At 33.5% G+C, this 26,248-nt stretch overlaps 2 protein-coding genes across 2 annotated transcripts; one reads left to right on the top strand and one right to left on the bottom strand.

Moving 5' to 3' along the window:
• Positions 1–6,144: 6,144 nt before the first annotated feature.
• On the bottom strand, positions 6,145–12,120 carry LOC110625528 (pyrophosphate-energized vacuolar membrane proton pump). Its single transcript, XM_021771153.2, has 8 exons — positions 11,750–12,120; positions 9,201–9,775; positions 8,740–9,119; positions 7,963–8,049; positions 7,547–7,877; positions 6,949–7,359; positions 6,788–6,847; positions 6,145–6,704 (listed from the first exon to the last, which is right to left on the bottom strand). The coding sequence occupies exons 1-8, from the start codon at positions 12,006–12,008 to the stop codon at positions 6,498–6,500; spliced, it is 2,310 nt and encodes a 769-aa protein (XP_021626845.1). The 5' UTR covers positions 12,009–12,120; the 3' UTR covers positions 6,145–6,497.
• Positions 12,121–22,618: 10,498 nt separating this feature from the next.
• LOC110626369 (glycerol kinase) lies at positions 22,619–25,936 on the top strand. The gene is made up of 4 exons (XM_021772209.2): positions 22,619–22,984; positions 23,314–23,535; positions 23,928–24,894; positions 25,536–25,936. Exons 1-4 carry the CDS (start codon positions 22,848–22,850, stop codon positions 25,779–25,781), a joined length of 1,572 nt encoding a protein of 523 aa, XP_021627901.2. The 5' UTR covers positions 22,619–22,847; the 3' UTR covers positions 25,782–25,936.
• Positions 25,937–26,248: the final 312 nt, after the last annotated feature.

The raw sequence follows: 26,248 nt of genomic DNA, 5'->3' as shown, positions 1-26,248 counted from the left end.
AAACATGCAAACATACATACATTGGCTCCTAGGGGCTTCAAACTAACTTAAACCCCAACTACAACACACAACAACAACACATTGCTCAAAAACACAACATAAACTCAAAAACCTAACTATGAGCTAAACATGCATTCTACCCCATAGATCTTGCATAAAACTTACTTTAAACATGAAATGAGCTTAAGATCGGCTCTTATCTCTTGAAGATCGATAGAGAGACGTCCTAAACTCGGAGGTGGGAGATTTTGAGTTCTTGAACCTCAAAGCTCCAAAACTTGCTTTAAACTCGAAAATCTTCAAAACAAAGCAAAAACTTGTGAAAATCTTGAAAGATTTGAAGGAAAAACTCAAGGATTGGTGAGGAACGGCGGAGAGCTCACCTTGGCCTACAATGGGGAGAAAAACTCGCCCATTTTCGGCTAAGGGACCCTTTTATAGTGGCTGGCTAGGCCACGTTCGGGGGCCGAACGTGCCTCCGCATGCATGCCATGTTCGGCGGCCGAACTTGAGGTTCGGCGGCCGAACCTGGACTTCCCTCACTTATGCCTTCGGGGGCCTAAGGCTCACCCGAAATGCATGCATGTTCGGCGGCCGAACTTTGAGTTTCGGCGGCCGAACCTGAGCTTTCCTCCAAGGTTGATTTCATGCAAAAACTCATTTTCTTTTTACTTAAAATCATCAAAAATCATTAAAACATTTCATGAAATCATAGTTTTACCCTTCTAGAGGTCTCCGACATCCGAAATTCCACCGGACGATAGGAATTCCGATACCGGAGTCTAGCCGGGTATTACACAGCAGCTCTACCCACCTTCTCTGTCTCAAGTTCAAATCTCTTTGACTCAGGATGTACTGCAGGCTTTTATGATCCGTGAAGATCTCACATTTTACCCCATAGAGGTAGTGCCTCCACATCTTGAGTGCAAAGATTACTGCTGCCATCTCAAGGTCATATGTGGGGTAATTCAACTCATGCTTCTTCAGCTGTCTAGAAGCATAAGCAATCACCCTCTCATTCTGCATTAATACACAACCCAGTCCCACACGGGACGCATCACAAAAGACTGTAAAGTCCTCATCACTAGATGGCAGAGCTAACACTGATGCTGAAGTCAACCTCTTCTTAAGCTCTTCAAAACTCTCTTCGCACTGGTCGGTCCACACAAACTTTTGATTCTTCCTGGTTAGCCTGGTAAGAGGAGCTGCAATTTTCGAGAAGTCTTGAACAAACCTCCTGTAGTAACCTGCCAAACCCAAGAAACTCCTGATCTCTGTCACTGAAGTGGGTCTAGGCCAGTTAGCCACAGTTTCTACCTTCTTGGGGTCTACCTCGATCCCATTCTCTGACACTACATGCCCCAAGAATGAAATGCTCCTCAGCCAGAACTCACATTTAGAGAACTTGGCATACAAGCCATGTTCCCTCAAGGTCTGTAGAACCAACCTCAGATGATGGCATGCTCCTCTGCATTCCTGGAATACACTAAGATATCATCTATGAAGACAATAACAAAGTGATCCAGGTATTCACTAAACACTCTGTTCATGAGATCCATGAATGCTGCAGGGGCGTTGGTTAACCCGAACGACATTACAAGGAACTCAAAATGCCCATATCTGGTCCTGAAAGCTGTCTTTGGCACATCCTCTTCTCTGATCCTCAGCTGATGATACCCAGATCTCAGATCTATTTTGGAGAAACAACCCGCTCCTGCTAGCTGGTCGAATAGATCATCGATCCTTAGCAAAGGGTACCTATTCTTGGTAGTGACTTTGTTCAACTGCCTGTAGTCGATACAAAGTCTAAGGGATCCATCCTTCTTTCTCACAAACAAAACTGGAGCACCCCAAGGTGAGGTACTCGGTCGGATGAAGCCCTTGTCTACCAGCTCCTGCAATTGCTCTTTCAACTCTTTCAATTCTGCTGGTGCCATCCGGTAGGGAGGAATAGAGATCGGTCGGGTTCCAAGCATCAATTCTATCTCGAACTCTATCTCCCTAGCAGGTGGTAAACCTGGCAGCTCGTCTGGGAAGACATCTGAAAACTCTCTGACCACTGGCACCGAGGCGGGCTCTCTAACCTGACTGCTAAGCTCTCTCACATGAGCCAAATACCCCTGACATCCCCTCCTAAGCAACCTACGAGCCTGAAGAGCTGATATCAGACCTCTAGGTGTACCCCTCCTGTCTCCTCTGAAGACTACCTCTGACCCATCCTGACCTCTGAACCTGACTACCTTGTCCCTGCAGTCCAAGGTAGCACTATGGGTAGATAACCAGTCCATCCCTAGAATGACATCAAAATCTGTCAAGTGTAGAACCACAAGGTCGGCGGACAAGCATCTTCCCTCAATAAACACAGGGCTGCACTGGCAGACTGACTCTGCCACTGATGGATCACACTTGGGTCCACTGACCCAGAGAGGACACTCTAACTCAGAGATCATCAACCCCAACCTCTCAACGGCTCTCGGTGCAATAAAAGAATGAGACGCACCAGGGTCCATCAAGGCATACACATCTGAACAACCAATGACTAAGTTACCTGCCACCACGGTGTTAGATGCATCTGCCTCCTGCTGTGTCATAGTGAAGATCCGTGCTAGAGCTGATGGACCTTCACCTCTGAAACCCGCTGAAGAAGAGGCTGCCCCTCTCCCTCTACCTCTGCCACTAGCCTGAGTCATGGCTGGAGCTGCTGGCTGCGCTACACTACCAGAAGCTGTCTGCTGAGACTGTGCCCCAAAAGCTGGCCTAGGACACTCCCGTGCTATGTGTCCCTCCTGCCCACATCTGAAACAGGCTGACGTCCCAACCAGACACACCCCTTTGTGCGGCTTCCCACATTTCTTGCATACTGCATTATCTGCACCAGAGCTTGAGTCACTCCCTAATCCCAGACCAGACTTGATCTTATTCCAGAACTTGTTCTTCTTTGTCTTCTTAGTGGTACTGCTCCACCTCTTACTGCCTGAATTTAAGGAAGAAGGGTCCACTCTTCCCCCACCTGGGGTCTTGGAACCCGAAGGCTGTGCCACTGACTGCTTGACTTTTCCCTCGATGATAGCACTAGCCTCCATCCTCCTAGCCATATCTACTATGGCATGGAAGCTCTCCCTCTCTGCTGACTGGATCAAGGAGGAATACCTAGAATGGAGCTTCATGATATACCTCCTTGACCTCTTCTGATCTGTATCCAGATTTTGCCCAGCAAATGGCAACAGCTCCAAAAACTTGTCTGTGAACTCATCCACACTCAACTCATCCGTCTGCCTCAGCTGCTCAAACTCAATCATCTTCAATTCTCTTGAACTGTCTGGAAAAGCCCATCTTGCAAACTCATTTGAAAACTCCTCCCAGGGTAGACTATCCAACCTCGGGTTCACATAATTCTTAAACCACTCTCGGGCCTTCTTACATTTTAGTGTGAACCCAGCCATCTGAATGGCTCTACTGTCCTCAACTCCTATCTCATCTGTAATGGTCTTGACCCTCTCCAGGTACACAAACTGGTCATCACCGGTTTCAAACTGGGGAGCACCCAGCTTCATGTAGTCGGTCATCTTGACCTTGCTCCCTCCAAATGAGCTAGGTTTAGGGTCTTGGGTTTCTGGGACAGTAGGTGCTGCTGGTGGTGGAGGAGGTGCAACATCCCCTGGGGTAGGGTTTGCTGTACTTGGGTAGAAAGATGGGGGTGGATACATAGGGTATTGTGGGTACGGTGGGTAGAAAGGTGGGTATGGCATCTGAGAGTGATAAGGGCTAAAACTGGGGTAATCTGATGTACCTCCCATCGAATACCCAGGATTATGTGAAAAGGGTGGGTAGTAAGGTGGCTGAACAAATCCTAAGGCCTGAGTGCCTCCTTGGGACTCTCCCGTTCCCTCTTCTGACATACTTACTCCGAGGCTACCATCCCTCCTCTGGTCCACATCCATCTGATCCCCCACATCCTCTGACATATCACCTTGTACTATTCCCCTCACTGATCTGCTTCTACCCAGATCCAAAGACCTTCTAGGGTCTCTTACTGCTCTTTCCCTGTTGGACCTACTTGACATTGCCCTAGGCAATGCGGGAGGACGGGCACTCATGCCCTCATCCTCGGGTGGTACTCCAGTCAATCGTGCAGATCGACGAGTTCCTCTCATCCTGTTTTCTGAAAAACAGCACACATCACGTATACATTAGCATCAAATGGTTCATGTGGAAACACATGAACCCGCATCACATACATCACATATCATATCATAACATTAATGCACATGCATATAATCATGGCATTTCACATCATCATTCAAGACAGGACTCTACATTCTATCCTAGTGGACATGACATTTCCTATTGTGCTTGACCTTCTAGAACATCTATGAGCCCGACACTCTAGGTCCAACCATATGAATCTAGAGCTCTGATACCACTCTGTAACGACCCGAAAATTTAAATAGCACTATTTCACGCGCTCTCGTAAATACAAAATAAATTTCTCATAATTAACTTAGTTCTTTAAACCTATCCTCCATACTTTTTGTTTTTTTTTTTCTTTACCCTCAATTCTCTCTCAAATATCTCTCAAATGTCTATCTTTTCTCGCTCTAAATTTTTTGTCAATATATATATAGCAAAATATTGGCGGTTGAGAAAGCAAAATTGTGGACCTGCCATCTCTTAATTAGCTGGCCTTCAACATGATAAAGAAACGGCGCTAGGAATTTCAATATGGTTTAGGACTGATACCTACTATTTTAATTCTTCACAAGTAAGAAAGTGTGGAATTGGAACTTTATTTTACCTCCAACATCATTGTTTAATGGAAAATTATAGAGTAAATTCATTGTATTAAGACACTTTTCTAATTTATACAATAAATCAATAAATATGTACATTTATAATTATTTTTTAAAAATAAGAGAAAAATTATATAAATAAGGTGGTTTTTTTTCTTTTATATATTTTTTTATTATTGAAAATGACGCAACCATCAATTTCATTTAAAAATATTTTTTTAAAAAAATATTAATTATTAAGATTTTATTGTCCCAAAATACTAATTAAAATTTTTTAATTACTATAATGGGTTCACTGTATAAGTTTTCTCTCCTGTATATTAGTGGAATATTTTATCAACTGTAAATATATATTTACATGAAACTGTTAAAGTTTTATTTTATTTAAAAAATAATAATTAGACCCAAAATTAGAAATTTGATTTTAATAGGTTTCCAATTAAATTAAATACTTCCTTTATTTTCTTTATTTTAATCAATTCTCATAATCAATTATTTATAAAAGTAAGTTTCTATGGAGATATCATAAACTCGTTCAGACAATAGATTAATATCAGAGATATTATGTGAGCATAATAGAAATTGCATCTCCTTCAATAAGAACTTTATAAAAAAACATTCTCAGTAGCTCAAGTATTTGATTCCCAAAAATACATTTGTTCCTGTTTTTCTAGATTTGGCCAAAGATAAAAACAATGAGAGCTCAACATCCTTACCGTCAGGATCAAGCTTCTGTAGAATATCAGCTAGAACTTTCTAATATTTCTAACACAGATTGACCCCTAAGTTAAGAAGAACAGAGCATTAGAGGGGACAAGCTCCAGACTTGCTCTGCTTGAGGGCAAGAGAAGAAAGGTGCTCAAGAGATTTGTTAGCACCACAAAGCGAATAGTCTGAGCTCTTTAATACTTGTAAATAATAGAATTTTCGTTGTGAACTTGCGATCTAATACCCCTCTCTAAAGTTTTCTGCCTCACAAAGTGATTGTGAACTTGCCATCTAATACCCCTCTCTAAAGTTTTCTGCCTCACAAAGTGCTCCGCCAACTTTCAAGAAACATGTCTAGAGGATTGAAGGTTGAGGGAAATACTTTTCTTTTAAGGTTCATGCAAGAAGTGCCAATTGCCAATTAGTAATAAATTTCAATCATCCATGTTTTTTGTCCTCATCTTATAAAAAGATCAAGTTGTTATATTATGGTAGTTTATTAAAAAATTGCCCATAATTCAATTAAAAAAAAAAGGCATATTCATGGTGAATTACCAGAGACGATCATATTCAGATGACCACTTAAGAAATGATAAAAGCCTTAATGGCCGACAGCGTGTGAATATAGAACCTGAACCGCAGAAGATCAAAGTCCAAAATGCCAACTTTTCCCCAGGCAAAAGGGTAACAATACAAAATTTTAAACGCAACTTGTTCCAAAACTACTTAAACGTGTCAAATTCTCAGACTCTTCTCTCGGACATGACTCACCATTTGCAATTTCCAACCTATGACCATTTTTCTCTCCACCATTCAAACCATCTTTAATTGCCATCATCAGCCCATCACAAATAGTATTGACTGAACTACGGAAACTAGTTTTAAAATCCCATTAACTGGGATAAACGATAACTGAAGAAGTAGAATGAGGGCTGGATCCTACAAGAGTAGGCAACGTTATATCAACTTCCCTTCCCTACGTCTTCGTCATTCTCCACTTCAGAATATCTTGAAAAGCAGGCCACCGTGTGTGGCAAAGAAGGGAGCGAAGACGAGAGATTCCACAGCCATGAGCTTGATGAGAATGTTGAGTGATGGGCCTGAGGTGTCCTTGAGTGGGTCACCGATGGTGTCTCCAATCACAGCTGCTTTGTGTGGCTCTGAACCTTTTGGGCCTAGTGTCCTTGCATGCTCTGAAGCACCAGCCTAAAAATAGCAACTCAAATATATTACTTGTCAAATTCACGACAATGAACATAAGTAGGTACGTGTAGTCAATTAGGTCTTACCTCAATATACTTCTTAGCATTATCCCAAGCACCACCAGTGTTGGATGCAGAAATTGCTATCTGATAAAACCAGGCAAGATAAAGTAAGAAGTCAGATAAAACATATAATCGGTGATCTTTGTTGAGTTGGAAGTGACAATAAAGTAATACAATTTAATTACCTGAACACCAGAAACAAGGGAACCAGCCAGAACACCAGAGAGAGTTTCAACGCCAAAGAAGATTCCAACAATAAGGGGTGTAAGCATGACAAGGGCACCTGGTGGAATCATCTCTTTGATGGATGCATCAGTAGAGATCTTGACACATGTAGCATAATCAGGCTTGGTATGACCCTCCATAAGACCAGGAATGGTGTTGAACTGCCTGCGGACCTCTTCAACCATCTTCAGAGCTGCACTTCCCACACTCTTCATGGTCATGGCAGAGAACCAATAAGGAAGCATGGCACCCACGATCAGACCAATGAAGACCTTTGGGGTCAAAACATCAACAGTTGAAATAGATGCACGGCTGACAAAAGCACCAAACAGAGCCAAAGACACAAGTGCAGCAGATCCAATGGCAAATCCCTAGAAAACAAAAGAGAAATGTTCTGAGCTTAATTAATGAAAGGTAGGAAAGACCAAATAAAACTCTGAAAGATGTGCAATAAAGTACAACTGCTTTAACAAAATCAGTATTTGCACAACCACAAAAGGAATATTCACAGCATAAAATGCCAATGGTATGTTTAATCTAAAGGCATTATCTTGATACCTTTCCAATAGCAGCAGTGGTGTTGCCGGCTGCATCAAGTGCATCAGTTCGTTCACGGATGCGGTGGCTCATGCCAGCCATCTCAGCAATGCCTCCAGCATTATCACTGATTGGACCATAGGCATCAATGGCCAATCCAGTGGCAATGGTGCTTAACATTCCAAGAGCAGCCACAGCAATGCCATACATGGCTGCAAAACTAAAACTAACAAAAATACTAATTGCTATGGCAAAAATTGGAATGATTACAGATTTGTATCCCAAGGCAAGGCCAAAGATGACATTAGTTGCAGCACCAGTCCTGCAGGAGTCGGCGACATCTTGCACAGGGCTGCAGACATAAAATACAAGCTCAGCTTAAAATAAATAAAAGAAATAAGATATCAATTCAAACGGCATAGTTATTTTTGTTTTACCTGTACGCATTGCTTGTGTAATACTCAGTAACAAATCCAATAATAAGTCCAGCCCAAAGACCAACAGCCACGCACAAGAACAACTGCCTGCAAATATATATGATGATATTACTTGACCAGATCTTTAGAAAGGCAGGCAGTCAAATAAAATAAAAGAGCAAATTAATGGAATAAATAAAAAGAATTCAATTCACTTGGCACTTCAACATACAACTTGCTGTTTAAATTCTTTTTCTGGTGACTGCTACGGTTGTGTTCACCATAATATGTTGGAAAAAGAAAATATAATATACCATGAAGTACGTGTTAGAAGTCAAAGTAAACCAGGGAAGTCTAGATACCAAGCTCAGATCAAGATTTAAGACAGCTTATCTGTGCTTAAACAAGCATGACATGTTCTTTACCATGGCATTCCTTAAAGAATTTTTATGTTGGAAGACGTTGCATATGCAAATATCATTTATAACCCTCCATAGGGTGCAACTGTCAAATAAACTCAAGAAACTGAAACTTCTATAACCAAACTGCACTTCTAAACTTTTCCTTAAGCCACAAAATAATAGCAAAAATGTCTGCCTTTGAGTGGGCACATGCATGCCCTTTTCATCACCTAGCTGAACAGAACAGTTTTAACCACAACCCTTGATATTCCAAACCAACAGGAAATTCTACAAAACTGTTAACCAATATAAAAACCCACACCACATAGTAAAATGTAAGAAAAAGCTTTAGCCACAACATATTTATTTGCCAAAGAAAGAGTTCTATAAAACTTACCAGTTCTTGACAACCTTCTGTGTTCCAAAATTGTAAATTGAGAAAGATGAAGGCAAGGCAATCCAGGTTACAATTGCAATGCCCACAGTCATAAGAACAGTGGAGATAATGAGCTGCTTCTTCAATGCTGGTTCAATTTCCTTTACAGCCTTGATTTCAAAGAAATCAGTAGCGAAGAGGGTTGTGATCAAACAAACGAGGATACCCACAGAACTAATGAGCAGAGGATACAGCATGGAAGTGAATTCATGGTTGATTCCAAAAGATGAGATGGAGGCAACAACAAGAGCAGCACAAGATGACTCAGCATATGAGCCAAAAAGATCAGACCCCATACCAGCAATATCTCCAACATTGTCACCAACATTGTCAGCAATGACCTGTAAGGATGATCATTAAATGTGGTTAGTAAAACCCAAATCAGGAGTCAATTTATGTTCAATGGGAGCAGCAACACCTACCGCTGGGTTTCTAGGATCATCTTCTGGAATGTTTCTCTCAACCTTTCCCACAAGATCTGCACCAACATCAGCAGCTTTGGTATAAATACCACCACCAACCCTTCCAAAGAGAGCCATGGAAGAACCCCCAAGACCATAGCCAGTAATAGATTCAAAGAGTCCTTCCCAATCTTCACCGTAGTAAAGCTTGAAGAGATTTATAGCAATGAAGAGAACTAGTAGACCATTTGCAGCAAGGAGAAAACCCATTACTGCACCAGACCTAAATGCAGTAATAAAAGCCTTGCCAACACCCTTTCTTGCTTCCAAAGTTGTTCTTGCATTGGCATAGGTAGCAATTTTCATCCCTAGGAAGCCAGAGACAACTGAGGTGAAAGCACCAAGCAAAAATGAGACAGTGCTGAATATTGCAGTAGCAAGTGCTGGCTTGCACGTCTTCTGTTTATCATAAGTGCAAGGTTGGCTCTTTGTGCTAAAGCCCTCAACAGAACCCAGAAAAAGGAAGATCAGAATTGCAAAAGCCACCATGAAGACCCCCACATACTGATATTCAGTGAACAGAAAAGATGTGGCACCTGTTGCATCCATACATCCATAAATTTGGCATACATATATATTAATTGTATATTTGCACAAAGGTCATCAATTAGCAAAAAGGAGGCAAAGCAAAGACCGTTTGACACGTAAAGGTGGAAGCAAAGTTAAAAAGGGGGGAAAAAGTAGCAGCAAATGGCACAAAATTGATGGCAATTGGAAACAAAGAATAATAACAAAGATCATATCAGGGAGAAAAAGTAAGAAAGAACTATAAGAAATATCTAACAAAATGGAAGGTGGCAATAACCAGTTGAAATAAAAGATGTGATTGACATTAACTTGACAAAGAGAATGTTCCTAGTACAATCCAGAACTTTTTTATTTCACCCTATGGTCAATAATTCAATATCTTGCAAGGTTCTTGGCAGCATAGACATCATCTATGTGCAGTATAGTTGAATGATACTAACACTCAAAAAGCCGCATACCTATAGTCTATACACATATCATGTATCTGCATAATGGTAAGGAAGCCACATTCTTTCCAAAAGGAACTACGAATCCCCTTATGGAGAATGCTAACGTTAGCAGTGAAGCAACTGAGCAAGGCAGACCCCTTTGCAGTTTATCCCCCCCATACCGGCCTTTCTTTTTTTCTAATTTTACTCTCAATAAAAATAATGTATATTTTCTCTACCCAATTTGTCCATGGGCATAAATTAAAACATTCTTATGCACTATGTATTGTAGTAATGCAGAGTGTAGATGATTACATCTAATCCAGATAGTAATAGATAAAAATAGTACACAACGTTCTTTTTCTTTTAATATCCGCATACAGCATTTACTTTTTTGGGTGCAAAAAGAAGGCTTCAGATTCCTGCTTTACATCTTAACTAACACTAGTTCTGGACTGGTCATTTACACTACTTATGTCAGAACTCAGAAGTGCCGGTAAGAAATATTTGAACAGGACAAAATAATAACTCTTATATCAGACCAGAAGCAAATAAGTAAACCAGCTAACAGTATTCCCTAAATTGCTTGAGATCCAAATAATCGAATATATTTATCCCCCTAAAGAATTTCCAAACAATCCATTTTTAATAGTTGATATTTTTCTTCTTCATAATCAGTATATGAAAAAATTTGTTATCAAGTAGACAACATCCACGTGCAGCATCAGCGGAATGTATACACCAGTAACAGTTACACCCAAAAGCCACATACACTCATATACATAAGACAAAAAATAATAATGAAGAAGTGCCCATAATCATTACCACCTCATAGTGCTGTATTATACTATATTACCATCCTCATTCTGAAAAAATCAAAGACGGACCAGATATACTAAGGTTAAACAGCTGATTTTTTTTTTTTTTTAATTTGTCATAAACGGGCGAAAGTAGATCTAAACAGAGCAACATACATGCAGTCAGAAAAAGCTCTGGTGCTTGAGTTCAGAACCTAAAATGAAAAATGAAACAGAGATAACTCCAAAGAGCAATAAGGAGCTTTATTAGATTTCTTCAAGGGACAAAACGTAATTACTAAATGTAGTAATGAAGAAAAAATAAATAAATTTTGAATCATAAATTTCTAATAATTAAAATCTGAATCAAAATTCAATTTGTACTATAAATAGCAAAAAATTTCAATTTCCTTCTCACTTTCCGTCGTTTTGTCAACAACCAAATGGATGCCACAGCTAAACCACCTTAGCAGAACATCATAACAAAAAAAGGAAAATGGAAAACCAAGCATTCCCAAGTCTCTTCCAGGACACCCCAAAAAGGTATATTATAATTTTTTAGCTGAAAAACTGCAATTTTTGAGTTCAACTGGCCAGAATTACAAAAAAGCTTCCACCTGAAATCAGCAGCACACTCAGCAAAATAATTCATGCAGCCACAAAGAAACACAATATGAGAACAAATAATAAAATAAAATAAAAAATCATACAACACCAGATCTAAAACCAAAATTCTAAGATCTAAACTTGTTCATACCTTCAGAGATTGCATTCTGTATCTCTGCGCACTTGGCCACAACGCTGGGGTCATTGAGACCTTCCTCTTCTTCAATCAGGTAATCATTGTAGCCATTCTTGTTAGCACCACTTGGGGACGACCCGGGTCCCTGGCGTTCCGCCGTGAGCGTCACGCGCGAGACCAAGTACCACTGAACTAATGAGAAGACGATGCCAACCACAGCGCATACTGGCACCAGTATCTCCGTCCCCAGCTCCGACAACACAGCCGATCCCATCCTCCTCACCTGAAACCTTCAACAATTCTCCGGTCTCAGAACGCCGGAAACTGCTTCCAAATAGAGAAATTATGTGAGGAGAGTGTGAAAGAGAACGAAGCTCTCAAGTACGGTCCGAGCGATTTATTTATACTGGAACAGCATAGCATTTGGGGGAAAGTGAGAAATGATTAAATGCGTTTGAGCCTATTCTATCATGCTGCATAAGGACCGTCAGATTCTTAAAACGTTTTGCTGATGTAGGTACATGATAAGACTCGCGGTGATCTGTGAAGAAGAATGTCACATGATTGTAGGATAGAGATAAGCGGGATAAAATTTAGAAAATATTTTATATCCACGAAAGTGACCGTTAAATCCTTTTCGATCAGGTAGATAAGTAATCGAGGGATTATCAACGGTCACTGATCTAGGTGTAAACTAAGACCCATGGAACCAATTCACGATGTAACAGATAACTTGAGCGCGTATTTTCGACGCATCAATGTCGGAGTCCTTTCATTTTTACTCGATAGTTTAACTTTTGTTGTTTTCCTCATGGTGAAGGAATACTATTCCGTGCTCGCACAACGATCAAAGATGATACAGATGAAAATAATCTGGACCGTTAAAAGTCAGATCGTACAGATTGTTAATAATGTAGGAAGTTTCACTTCGCTTTAGAGAAAGGGAAGATCACGAGGGTTACAGTGAACTTGGAAGCAGGGAAAAATAGTTGAGGATATTGTTTGGAACGGTTTTTGAGTGACTCACGAAGTCCCTTGTGTTGAATGGCGTGCAACTCTCTTGATAGGATAATATTATATTTATTTAATTATTTCTTTTTTCTTTTTCTTTTTTTTTCTTTTTTTTTTCCAGTTTCTTTCCCTCTATGTCCACTTAAAACCCTATCTTCTTGCACTCCACTAATCTAGGAGACACTTATTTTTTACTGTCTCCGAGAGATAAAAGTAATTTCTCATTCAACTTTCTTCGATGTATGATTTTTCTTTTTTTCAAATGAATAACTAATAAGTGATATGAACTTGGTAATATGACACCTTAACCACCTTCCTTTACATGATTGAGCATAACTTGTCAATTATGCACGCTCTAAAATTGTTTTATTTTTATAAAAAAATTATTATTTTAGTATATATATTATGAAAAAATTAATTAATTAATAAAAATTATATTAAAATGTTTTTAAATTTTTAAGAGTTTGTTAATTAATCACTCAATTAATAATTTGAATTAAGAAATTAAAAAAAAAGGAAAGGGAAGGAATGGTGGGAATAAATAATTTTGTTGGGTAGCAAATAGTGAAGTTTTTGTTTTTGTTTGCTTTATCTTGAAGTAAGGAGGGAGAGGAGAAGAAAACAGATGTTCGAAGAGACTATGCTTTCAATGGTGGTCCCCACGAACCGCTGATTTTGATTGGTTCCTAAACTTCCAGTTTTATTCTTTTTCGATTTTTTGGTTCGAGGCCTTAAATCTAAACCGAACCCAGACGTTTAAATCGCACCAGACTTTTAATCCGATTTAGGTTACAAACAAAATACACAGCTCACAGCCTTTACGTGAAAAAGCCTTCCTCATCCTCGTCATATCATACTTGTGCGCTAGCAACCTTACCCTTCTTTTCTTTTTTTTGCCTTATTTTTTAAAAAGAAATAATTATCTGTTACATAAAAATATACATACAATTATTTTTACATAAATCAAAATAATTTATTAATATAATTAAATTAAAATAATAACCGACTTTTATGTAAAATTCCACAGCCAAATTATAAATTCAGTAAATATTATGTTGTTATTGTTTAGTTTGAATCAATTAGCAAATGTCCCAACAAAAACTTTTCGAGGTTCGCACGCAATGACCAAATACATCAATTTCAACAATGTCCACACCTAAATCTGTCTGCCCACAATACTTGCGGAAAAATATAATGAAAAAAGTAATCCATTACGTAGAACTGTTGCATTCTCCGCTGATTTTAAAAGAAAAAATTATTTTTTTATTTTGAAAATTCTACTAAACGTCTATATGTAAATTTATGAATATTAATTAATAAAAATAAATTAATTTTATTGAAAAATATTTTTTACTATAGCAAATAGTTTAAATACTAATTATTTTCTGAAAACAATTGGAGTCTTAATTTTTTTAACTTTATTTAGAAACATCATTTATAATAAAAAAAAATTAAAGAAAATCTTTACAATTATGTATAGTTTTATTTTTAAAATAAAAAATTAACTAGTAAATTCTCTCCTACAATAAAGATTAAATAATAATTTTTTTTATATAATTAGTGTTTTTAAATATTAAAAATATATACAATTAATATTTAATAATTATATTAAATAATTTCTATTATTAACTTTTTTAGAAAAAAACACAGCCGGACTCGGAAGGATGGGCCAATTAAAAAAAAAAAAAGAAAAACCTTTTTAAGGGGATGCAATCACACAAAGGACAGCAGTTTAGCATATGAAGAAGAAATAGATATTATTAAAAATAATGGCAATATGGCTAAATTTGGAACTGTATATAAAGAGTGAAAAATATTAAATTTTATTTTTAATTTAAAATTATTTTTAAATTATTATTAAAATAATATTAAAATAAAATTAAATAAATTAAGAAAAGTATAATTTATATTTTTAAATTATCACAAGTGATGATATTATGTAATATTTTTTAATAATATTTGGCATTTTAAGCATAAAATAATAAAAAAGGAATATGCTGAGATATTGCTGTGCTGACCAGGCTGGAATGATTTGGATTTGGCATTTGCAAGCAAAGGAAGAGAGGACACACAAAGCAATGTGGGAATTGAGTAGCTGATTGGTCAGTGGGCCATCCTTAAAGCCTTAAGAAACTTCAAAAAGGCGCAAGCCTAAACACGTTAAAGTAGGCTACAATACTCTGCCTAAGAAAATAATTATAACAATTTTAAAAAATAATCAAAGAGAAATTTTAAATAAATCAATAATTATACTTTATTATCAGTGATGAGTCTACATGGGAATTGAATTCCTTAAAACTCTTTATACCCTTACTTGAAATATTAAAATTTAAAAAAATTTTAAAGAAATAATTTTATTATTTTTGACAAAATTAATAACATAAAATTTAATTTACTTTTAACTTTTAATTAGCTTAGAAGTTCATCTAAAATTAATTTTTAAAAAATAAAATTATGGACTTTTTTTACATGGCTTATAAACTGAGAATATTAATAATTTTTAGGTGAAATTTCTTAATTGCTAATTTTAATTTAAATTAATATTTCTTTTGTCGATTTTTGCGTTAAAGTGAATTTGAAACTAAAAATTGTGAATTGATTTTAAAAAATTGAGAATAAAATAAATTAAAAATTTCCAAATTCCAAATATGAGTGTGAAATTGAGATTAATCAAAATTTCAAAACCTGTCCCTACATGATGCGTCGAGTTTATTGCAACAATAGCTGTGGAGGTACAACGTTTGTGTCGGTTACAGTGGCAAGCAATCGTCGATTAGTAATTAATTAATTAATTATAAATAAATTATTTGGAGATTAAGAGCAATTATTTATGTTAGGGCTAGAGAGAGACAGCTCTTTATGGGGATTTTTAATTTATTTTTTTAATTTGTTTAATATAATTGCAGATCCACCGAACCGTATTGATTTTTGTCTGGAGATGTGAAACAAACATGGATGATGGATCTACCATTCCTTCATTATTTTATTATTTCTTTTGAGTGATGAATGAACAGAGGGTTTATTTATTTATTGTACACAGGGTAAGCTTTAATTTTAATCATGATCCATTGGGTAATTAATTATAACGTTAGTTTTTTTTTTTTTAAAAAAAAGGTAGAAATTCATTAATGTAATTCTAAATCAACCTGAGTTCGAAGACTTGAAAATATAGTCCAATTAAAAAAATTAATATAATTAAACCAACTTTAAAAAAATCTCATAAATCTAAAGATTAATTCAAAACATTTGGATTCAATAAAAATCCTAAAAATTTGAGTTTGGCTTTATTCAAAAAGAGAACACAGCCTCATGAGGAGGAGGAAGCAAAATGTACTGCCGGTGAGGATATCATCTGTAGAGAATTTCTAGTACAATAGTCGCAGGATAATGTTATTCCAAAACAAGAAAAAAACAACATAAAAAAATACATGACAAATCATCCACATGCCATCAGTAAATCTACAAGAAAATAGATAATCACAATACAACTAAGCAAGATACACATTGAAAAGATTTCTCTTATTTCTTATTTCTCAAAGTATAAATCTATCTAGAAAAATTATATATATATTTATATATATCTCATTCAATGGTGGGAGACAAAAATTCACCTCGAATAGAAGAAGATAGAGCTTTTCCTACCTTAATGGGGTAGAGGAAGCCGATAATCATAACAAAGAAAAAGGACTTGTTCTCGAAAGAGAAAAAATAATTTGAGAGAATTTCTCTATTTTCTAATAAGAAAGCCAGACTTATAAAACAAGAGGCTATTAATATAAGATTAAATCAATTGATATACAAGTTGCCTATGTTATTGTTGATAGACTATTTGAAATAGTTAATAAAAGATTATATGTGTATTGTTACGAGAGTTTGATATTAAAGATTTTATTCGAAAATATTACCTGTTTTAATAGGATTAATCGTTTTAATAATAAATAACTATTCTGATAATATTAGTATATTATAAAAAATAATTTTTCATAATTTATGATTTCAATTATTAAATAACAATATTTTGACTCTTACAAATACGAAATGATACATTTAAAATCGATGCCCACCAGATCCAAACCCTAAATTATTGGGTTTTAATTTTTACGTGGTTTGTATCACTTAACCATCATAAATCGGAGGTAAACAAAATTTTCCATATTAGAATATTAAAGTGTTGAATTTGAATAGCTTTTTATATCTTTAATTATTAACGGAAGTGTTTACCTGCTATTTGTACTTTTCAAATGGGATTTGATTAAAGCTTTGATTAAGAATATGATCATTTTATTCCTCCCATTCTCTAGAACCTACCGAATTTGCCATTTTTCTTCAAGAAAATTTATAATTTAATCTTACATTTAGCTTTCACATTTTTAAAAAAATTAAATTATTTGGTCTATCATTATAAATACTTTAACTTATTTTATTTATTTACTTTTTAATAAATTAAAACAAATTATTATAATTATTTATCATTTTATCACATAATTTTATAGTTATATAATTTATTTATTAACTTTATTTTTAAGAGCAGATAAATGAAAATATGATAAAATTACAATTAATAGCTTCTGTTTAATATAATTCATTTTAAAAAATGATTTAAATAAATTATTATAAAATTATATTAGAATTAATTTTTTTAAAATAAAAAAATTTTAAATTAAAAAATAAAATTATGAAAAATCAAGTGCGTAACAGAAATATAATTGAGATATTACTAATTTAATTTTTAAAATATAAATATTACAAATAAAAAGTTAATTAAATTCCGTTAAAAATTTTAATAAATATTATTTAATTAAGATAATATAAGAGAAATGATAAATTAAAAATTAAAAAAATTATTAAAATTTTTAAAAATTAAAAATGAATTTTAAATAAATAAAAAAATTATTTATAATTAAAAAAATTTAATATTTAAAATTATAAAAATATTTTAAAAAATAATTAAAATATAAAATTAATTTTTTAAACAATAAAATTTTATATCAAATTTTATAATAAATTTATAGTTTTCCCTATACTGTTCAAAGTTCTCTTTTTAAAAAAAATTATCAGAGAATTCTCTTTCCAAAAAGATTATCATAAATTTTTTATAAACTTTGATAATAAAAGTTAAATTTGATTTAAATTTATCATAAATTTTAAAATAAATTATTTCATATTAGACTAAGCATTAAAAATTATTAAATAATAATTTAGCATTTTGTTTTATCCTCAAAGCATATGATTCGCACGTAATCTAGATTCATTGCACACGTGGCTGCAGATACTTGAGATTTTCAGATATAAAATGAGACTAATCAGGATTTTCAAAATGTTAATAATTAAAAATGGTGAAAGGTAAATAATAAAAATTAAAGGAGTTGATATAGAAAAGCAGGCTTATCCAGACAGGTTGAATTAGGATCGTCGCCTTGAGATTATCTGCAATCTTCTGTTGTAGCCACTTTCATAGATTTTTATCAACAATAATTGAAGTGATTACGACTCAACCACTCGAATTTGTGAATTATTGAAATCCTCAATCACGTGTTTTTTTTACTGTATTACACGTTGAGTGTTTTTATTCATATATGTGCTTATGATTTATATATATTTTTGGAAAAAATGTATTAATTAACTAATAAAATTTAAAATAACTAAATTTTCCCTTTCAAATAAGAAAACACTAAAATTTTCTATTATATTAAAATTTTAGTTTTGCGAAAGATTGGTATGATTGGATTTTAGTTTGCATTTGACCATCCAACTTCTTGCATCTGAAATGAGGTGAGGTCATGGAGAAGAGTGTAAACTCAAAACTATGAGAATTTTCTAAAGTAGACCAGTCCACTTCTTGTATTTGGGGTGAGATCGGGTCATTAAAAAAAAATATAAACTCAAAATTCATCAAAATTTTTTAAAGTAGATCGATTTAAAGTCATATGTTCAATCTATGTCTAAAACAGATTGGACTGACTGCACGCGTAAATCTACTAGATGATAGACTAGTCTGGTGACGTGACAAGAGATAGAAGAGCAGATTCAGTCACATCGTAATTCTTTCAACATGCGCGTCTAAAGAAATTAAATGACCGCTTGACAGAGAGATACGTTGGCACGTTTATATATACGGATCTAAGTAATAGAGATAAATAACATAATAATATGATGGTAGTTATGTATCATTAAAAGATAAAAAAAATAAATTGAAAAGGAGAGACTTGATCTTATCGTGTTAAACTCACTCATATACCGTAAATCTTAATTTTCAAATTTTAGAACATAAGTTTCATTTTCTTAATTTTACAGATTTTGACCCTTATTTCTTATAACACTTAATTAAAGCATTTTTATATTTTATTAAAATAAATTAACAATATATATTATTTCATTTTATAATTTATATTTTATTAAATAAATAGTTTAATTTTATTAAATATAAAAAATATTTTAATTGATCTGTAAGAGACAACGGCCTCATTATAATTATATATTATTAGCCCATTTTCTTAATGGATATGAATTTATTTCTTGAAGGGGCTTAAATTTGAGGGATATGGGCCGAACTCACTCCATGTTTCAGGGCTCTCAGAACCTTCCAATTGCTAAGATTGATTGTCAATTAAAAACATCATAAGAATCATATGAGCCATTGAAGCTTTTCAAAGTCTTGGAAAATCGGCTGCTAAAAATCTGCATGAAAATGTGAACTTCATTAAAACTTCTACGTATTTCAACAATTAAGATGATCGCATTCAAAGTCAGCAAAAAGGAAAATTTATTTAGACTTTTGAATTATTTTCAAAATTTCTTGCTGTCAGATTTATTCGGTATTATTTTAAAGAAAATTTTAGTAGTAAATTTAAAATATAAACCAAAGTTAAATTCTTATTTTGATCAAAATAGAAATGCATTAACAGGGTTCAGGATAAATCCCTAATTTTAACTTGAACATTTTTTTTTAATTAAGGCAATCGAAAGTTAATATAGGAACAATAAAATCTGGAGGAACCAAACCTCATCCTTTTTTTAACCAAAATTTTTTTTGAAGATTTTATAATGCTCAATAGTTTTTTTATTGAATGTGTTTATTTAAAAAATAATTTTTTTAACTTAAAGAACTTATTCCGCATACTTTTTATATTTTTTTATATAATTTATATAATAAGTTAGCAAAATTATTTTTTAATTCCTGAGATATAGTGTAATTAATGAATTTATCTCTCTATTTTTAGAATATAATATTTTCGTCTTTAAAATTTAATTTCATCAAAATTAGAAATCCCTCCATAAAAAAATGCCGTTAGTAATAGAAAAAATGATCGAATTACCATTTCTAGAACCCAACATTTTAGTCCTTAAAATTTAATTTGTATAAATTTATATGTCTCTCTCTCAAATAATTGAAAGAAAAAAATATGTTTTTGTACCTAAAATATTACATAATTAATAGATTTATCCCTCTATTTTTTGAATTCAATATTTTAGTCTCTAAAGTTTAATTTCATCAAAATTCAAGAAAGAAAATTTCAAACTCAATCTCCATAACAAATAAAAATTTCAATAAATTTAATATTTAAATTCAGTAAAATAATAAAAATTAAAATTATTAAAAGTAAAAAGTTAAAATTTAATAAAAATTAATTCTGTGAGATACTATTCATTGTCGATCACTGTTTATCATTTAAAAAATTTATTAAAATGTCTTTGATATTTTAAAAAATCTATTAATTAATTTTTTATTAATTTTAATCGTTAAGTATTATAAAAAGAAATTTAAAATATCCCTTATATGGAGGGACTAATTAGTAAACTTTTTAATGATTTGAGAAATCAATTAATATTTTTTTATAAACTATAGAGAATAAATAGTAAAATATTTAGTGACAAATCAAAAGAGAAACTAACTAGTAGAATTTTAAAATGTCAATAATATTTTAATATATTTTTTAAAATTAAGAGATTAAATAGTAAATTTTTTTATACTATAAATACTAAATAATATTTTGTTATTCTTTTTATTTTTTATTGATAAAAATATTTTTAGAATTATTTTTATTCTCTTTTCTTCTATCAAAGCGGAAATCATTAAGTTAATGTGAAATTTTTTTAGAAAAATTTTAAATTTTGATAAAATTAAATTTCAGTGAATAAAAATGTTAAATTTTAAAAATTTTAAGGATTAAAAAATAATTTTTTCAATAAATTATTTAAATTAGAGGCAGGTTTAGAATCTTAAATGGTCTGAAAAGCATAAAAAAAAATTAAAAATAAAATTTATTTAAAATTAAATATTATTGATTAGACATCTACCTCAATAAAGATGAGTTTTAGAATTTTTTTTTTGGCGGCTGAAACTCTTATTTATATAAAAAAAAGATATTTAGTATTTCAATGCAATAGGCCAAAAGAGGTTAGTATTTTAGCATAGTTGTTAGCCAACTCTATATTCAGTTGCCAACTTAAATTTGCCCGAAATTTGGATCTAATCCAATTAATCTCTTTTTAATTTATTATTGGATAAGGACATCATAAATTAAATATATAGAAAAAAAATCCATTTAATTATAGATTCAAATTATAAATATATAAATTCCATTTATTTATATTTTAATCTCATAATAAATCAAATTTGATAATAATTATTTTTAATTTAAAATTAATTAAATTTTAAATAGAATTTAAGACTCTATTTATTTCATAAAAATTTAATGAATAAAAAAAATTTTTTTAATAAAAAAATAAATTATTTTTAAAAAAATAATTTTTTTCTCTTACAAAAGGATGTCATTTTTTATATTTTAAAAATTTTATTAAAATATTTACATATAATACTGTTAATATATTTTATTTTTAAGTTAAAATTAAATAATAAAAATAAATTATTTTATTAAAAAATATATTACATAAAACAAATTATTTTTCACAAATTTAAGTGAGCCTATCTAAATAATTAGATCACTTTCAAACAATGCTATGACGGGTCAATCAAATTGACTTATATATATATATATATTTTATAAACCACGAACAAAGCGACTTGTCGTCCTACATCACTCGCTTCATTTGTCTTACACGTGCAGCTTATAAAATCGCTACAATTACATGGCGAGTACAAATGTTTATAGCAGTAAAGCGAGTTCCCCAAATGTTAAGCGGTGAGCTGGTGACGAAGCACGAGCCTACCGTGAAAGTCAACAACCAGAAACCAAACACAAAAACCCACGTGGCGACAAGTGTAGCCTTCACAGCATCAGTAGTTTTAATAGCAAACCAAGAAATCCGGAGCTGTGACGCTGACGCATTGATTAAAGGAGCCCCTTGCCTTTTTCGCCCGAGCCCCTTTCTTGCTTGTATTCGTCTTTCTTCTCCAAATTTTCTGGCTTCCATTTTCTAGGCATCCAAACTTACTTGTAAGAATTTATTCTAATGATCGCATCTAAATTTGTAAAATTTTCATTTTAATTAATAACGATAAATTTATAAATATTGATATATGATTAATGGGTTTAATTCATAGATCAATAAATTAAGAAAAAATAAAAACTGTTATATATATGAAAAATAAAAAAATTGTTAAATATTTATTCGATTTTTTATTTGAATGGATTGAGATTGACTTTTCCTCATCTTGCAAAAAATCTCTATGGAAATAAAATTAAGATAATTTTACACTATGTTTGTAATAAAAGATATTAAGATAATTTTACACTATGTTTGTAATAAAAGATTTTGTAAAAATTTGTTTTAATTGATTTTTTTAATGTTTATTTTTTAAAGTTAAAATTGTTTTATAAAAAAATTGAAATCTTGTTTTATAATTTATTATTTTTTAAAATTATTATTATATATTTTTAAGAGAAAAAAAAAAGAAAGAAAAAGGGGAGAGTTTTAGTTAGGTTTGAGAATCCTAAACAATTGGATAAGGAAAACCCAGTCTACATTCCCAAGAACAATATCTCTATAATATTGCCCTCGTTTTCTTCGCAGCTTTCTCCTTCTTCTTCATCATCATCATCGCTTGGAGAAACTCGTATTTGTCTTTCTTGGATACTCTGCTCTCTTAAACTCCCAATTCTCTCTCTTTGCAAGCATCAAATCCATTATCACGTCAAAAATGTCAAAGAAAGATGTAGCATTCATTGGGTCAATCGATCAAGGAACCACCAGCACCAGATTCATAATTTACGATCACAATGCTAGCTCTATCGGATCTCACCAGGTCGAGTTCACCCAGTTTTACCCTCAAGCCGGGTACTTTCTCTTTCTTTCTTTCCCTGTTCATGTATGTATGTATTTGTGTGTGTCTGCGTGCAAAATAGGAGTTCAGTTTTGGGGCAAACATAAATGGAAGGAGGAAGAAATTCCAGAGTCTCAACTTTTCATTCGAGATTAGCATAAAATTCTCAACTAATTACAAGCTTTAGTAGCCATTATAACAAACTCGTCTTGTGACTGTTATCAGCAAGGAGGAAAACCTTCTAAAACTTACTCACTTCCTGCATGTGAGACCCTAAATTTGCCTTTATTCTATATATCGAAGCTGTGTTGTATCAAATTGATTGTCTGATTGATGGTGGTAGATGGGTGGAGCATGATGCAATGGAGATACTGGAGAGTGTACGGATGTGTATGGCCAAGGCAGTGGACAAGGCCACAGCTGGTGGCCATAATGTTGACGGTGCATTGAAAGCAATTGGGCTCACTAATCAGAGAGAGACTGCTATAATTTGGAGCAAATCTACTGGTGTTCCTCTTTATAATGCCATTGTTTGGATGGATGCTCGAACCAGTGCCATTTGCAGGTACCCTTTCTTTTCCTTTTTATTTATTCTTAATTAAAGTTTGAAGAATAAATGGTACGGGATACTGTCGTTTTTAGTTTTGGTCAAATTCTACTTCTTGTTGTTCTTTGTATTCTAGATGCAATTTCGTTATTTCTATTTATACTATTGCATTGGGTGTTCATGGTTTTCATTATCATTGATGCTCAATTTGCCCGATTTTGCCTTCTTTTTTTTGAACATATAGTTTAGAATAGCTTTGCTTGATATCTGGAACTGATTGCTGATATTTTGTTACCGAAATTCCTTCAACTATTTATTGACCATGTTTTAATTTCACTATTCTTGTAAGCATTTGATTAATATGGTTGGAGAAATATGCATTCTGATTTTTTTTTTCCTTTCCATCCAAGGAAATTGGAGAAAGAATTATCTGGAGGAAGAACTCATTTCGTTCAAACTTGTGGTCTGCCAATAAGTACATACTTCAGTGCATTAAAGATATTGTGGTTGATGGAAAATGTGGATGTTGTTAAACAGGCTATCAAAAAAGGAGATGCTCTATTTGGAACCGTAGATTCTTGGCTAATCTGGAATTTAACTGGTGGAGTAAAGGGCGGCTTGCATGTGACTGATGTCTCTAATGCATCTCGAACCATGCTCATGAATATCAAAACTCTTGATTGGGATAAACCCACATTGCAGACCCTAGGAATTCCTGCTGAAATTCTGCCCAAAATTGTAAGCAATTCTGAGATTATTGGAAATGTTGGTAAGGGATGGCCAGTTGCTGGTGTTCCAATTTCAGGATGTCTAGGTGACCAACACGCTGCAATGTTAGGACAAGCATGTAGAAAGGGTGAGGCCAAAAGCACTTATGGAACTGGTGCTTTCATACTCCTCAACACTGGTGAAAATGTAATTCACTCAAAGCATGGGCTTCTAACCACTTTGGCTTTTAAGCTTGGCCCAAAAGCACCCACTAATTATGCTTTAGAGGGTTCAATTGCTATTGCTGGAGCTGCAGTTCAATGGCTTAGAGATAGTCTTGGAATAATTAGTAGTGCAAGTGAGATTGAGGAACTTGCAAAGCAGGTTGACTCAACTGGTGGGGTATATTTTGTGCCCGCTTTTAATGGACTGTTTGCTCCATGGTGGCGTGATGATGCTCGTGGGGTTTGCATTGGGATCACAAGATTTACAAATAAGTCTCATATTGCTCGTGCAGTACTTGAAAGCATGTGTTTTCAAGTTAAAGATGTATTGGACTCAATGCACAAAGATGCAGGGGAAAAGGGTGAAAACAGGAATGCAAAGGGGGAGTTTTTGCTTAGAGTGGATGGTGGTGCAACTGTTAACAACCTTCTGATGCAATTGCAGGTTTGACTTTTGTGCATTCTTTAATAATTTTTTTAAACTATAATATCAGTAATGTGAATAACTTGTGGCTATGCCTAGAAAAGGAGTTCTTTTAAAGAATGATAACATGGTTTGGTTGGTTTCTACTAAGTTGAATTGCATTTCAGCTCCATGTTGATGGTCTGTTTTTCTCTGCTTTTCTGTATCTGCTTCGTAGCTTCTCGGCTGCTGTTTTGTGGAGGCTTCACTTGGTTCCTTGCTGCTCTTTATGAGCCTGGGTTTTGTTGTTTTGGTTTTGGTTTGTTTTCATTATTTTGAGTAATCTTTGGTATCTTTTTTATAGCTGGTTTTTAGGAGGTTTTGTTGCATCTTTGTGATGTGTATTGGTTTCCTGAAGTAACTAGTGCTGCTGGTTTAATTTGTTAGCGTTGTTTGTTTATTGCATTGAGGTTTTCCAGATTTTTTCACTTAGCATGTTGGGGCTAAGTTTGTTCTAAGTTTGGGTCTTAGTGGTCTGTGACATGCTATAAGTTTTTCCTGGATTTTTAATAAAATTTTCTTTATGAAAAGATTTCACAATAATTATGTATTATATTTATCTAAATTTCTTGCCTTTTTTCTGGAGCGCAGTCTTAGTTGTTTGCATTCATAATGGTTTGTAGGCGGACTTGTTGGGATCTCCAGTTGTGAGACCTGCTGATATAGAGACAACAGCTCTTGGAGCGGCCTATGCTGCTGGTTTGGCTGTGGGGATTTGGAAAGAGGAGGAGATATTTGCTTCTGGAGAAAAGGCTAAGACGGATACCATTTTCCGCCCCTTAATAGATGAAGAGCTAAGGAAGAAGAGGGCGGATTCTTGGTTCAAAGCCGTGGAAAGGACTTTTAGCTTGGCTGATCTTTCAATATGAAAAACTTCATGGTGGTGCTGCTGTATGCCCCTTTTCTTTCCCCTTATCTTTCCATTTAAATGACTAAGATAAATCCTTAATAGATAAATTGTTAATTCCTATGTTAATATTGATGTGGATTCTGAAATAATAAATTTGATTAGCCAGTTGTTTTACCTGCTGATATTCTGCACTTCTCCAAACTGATGCATTATTTACTAAATTAGATTGAAACTTTCTGTTCTGTTTAATGCTTGGCCACCGAAGATTTTTTTCAGCCAGCTCTCTGCCTTTTTGGCTTTCTGATCATGGGAGATTTTCTGTTCTAAATCCTTGATTCAGAAGCTGCACAAAGGATATTTTAATTTCTTAATTATGAAAGACAACAATTTGTTTAGTTTAGTAAGAAAGTGAATAGAGAAACTATTTCATTGACCTAACCTTAGGAAATAATTACTCACATACTAAAACCTGTCAAGCATTTACTC

Source organism: Manihot esculenta, chromosome 11, assembly GCF_001659605.2.
Source record: "Manihot esculenta cultivar AM560-2 chromosome 11, M.esculenta_v8, whole genome shotgun sequence".
Classification (NCBI taxonomy): Eukaryota; Viridiplantae; Streptophyta; class Magnoliopsida; order Malpighiales; family Euphorbiaceae; genus Manihot; species Manihot esculenta.
The sequence above is the reverse complement of the archived record's forward strand: the minus strand, read 5'-3'. Positions and strand labels throughout refer to the sequence as shown.

Bases quoted from the DNA above. Each gene is read 5' to 3' on its own strand.
- LOC110625528 (XM_021771153.2), bottom strand. From the start codon at position 12,008: ATGGGATCGGCTGTGTTGTCGGAGCTGGGGACGGAGATACTGGTGCCA. The intron at 7,878-7,962 runs GTAAAACAAAAA...TTATGTCTGCAG, and splicing joins TACACAAGCAATGCGTACAG to CCCTGTGCAAGATGTCGCCG. The intron at 6,705-6,787 runs GTAAGACCTAAT...TGCTATTTTTAG, and splicing joins ATGCTAAGAAGTATATTGAG to GCTGGTGCTTCAGAGCATGC.
- LOC110626369 (XM_021772209.2), top strand. From the start codon at position 22,848: ATGTCAAAGAAAGATGTAGCATTCATTGGGTCAATCGATCAAGGAACC. The intron at 22,985-23,313 runs GTACTTTCTCTT...TGATGGTGGTAG, and splicing joins CAGTTTTACCCTCAAGCCGG to ATGGGTGGAGCATGATGCAA. The intron at 23,536-23,927 runs GTACCCTTTCTT...TTTCCATCCAAG, and splicing joins CGAACCAGTGCCATTTGCAG to GAAATTGGAGAAAGAATTAT.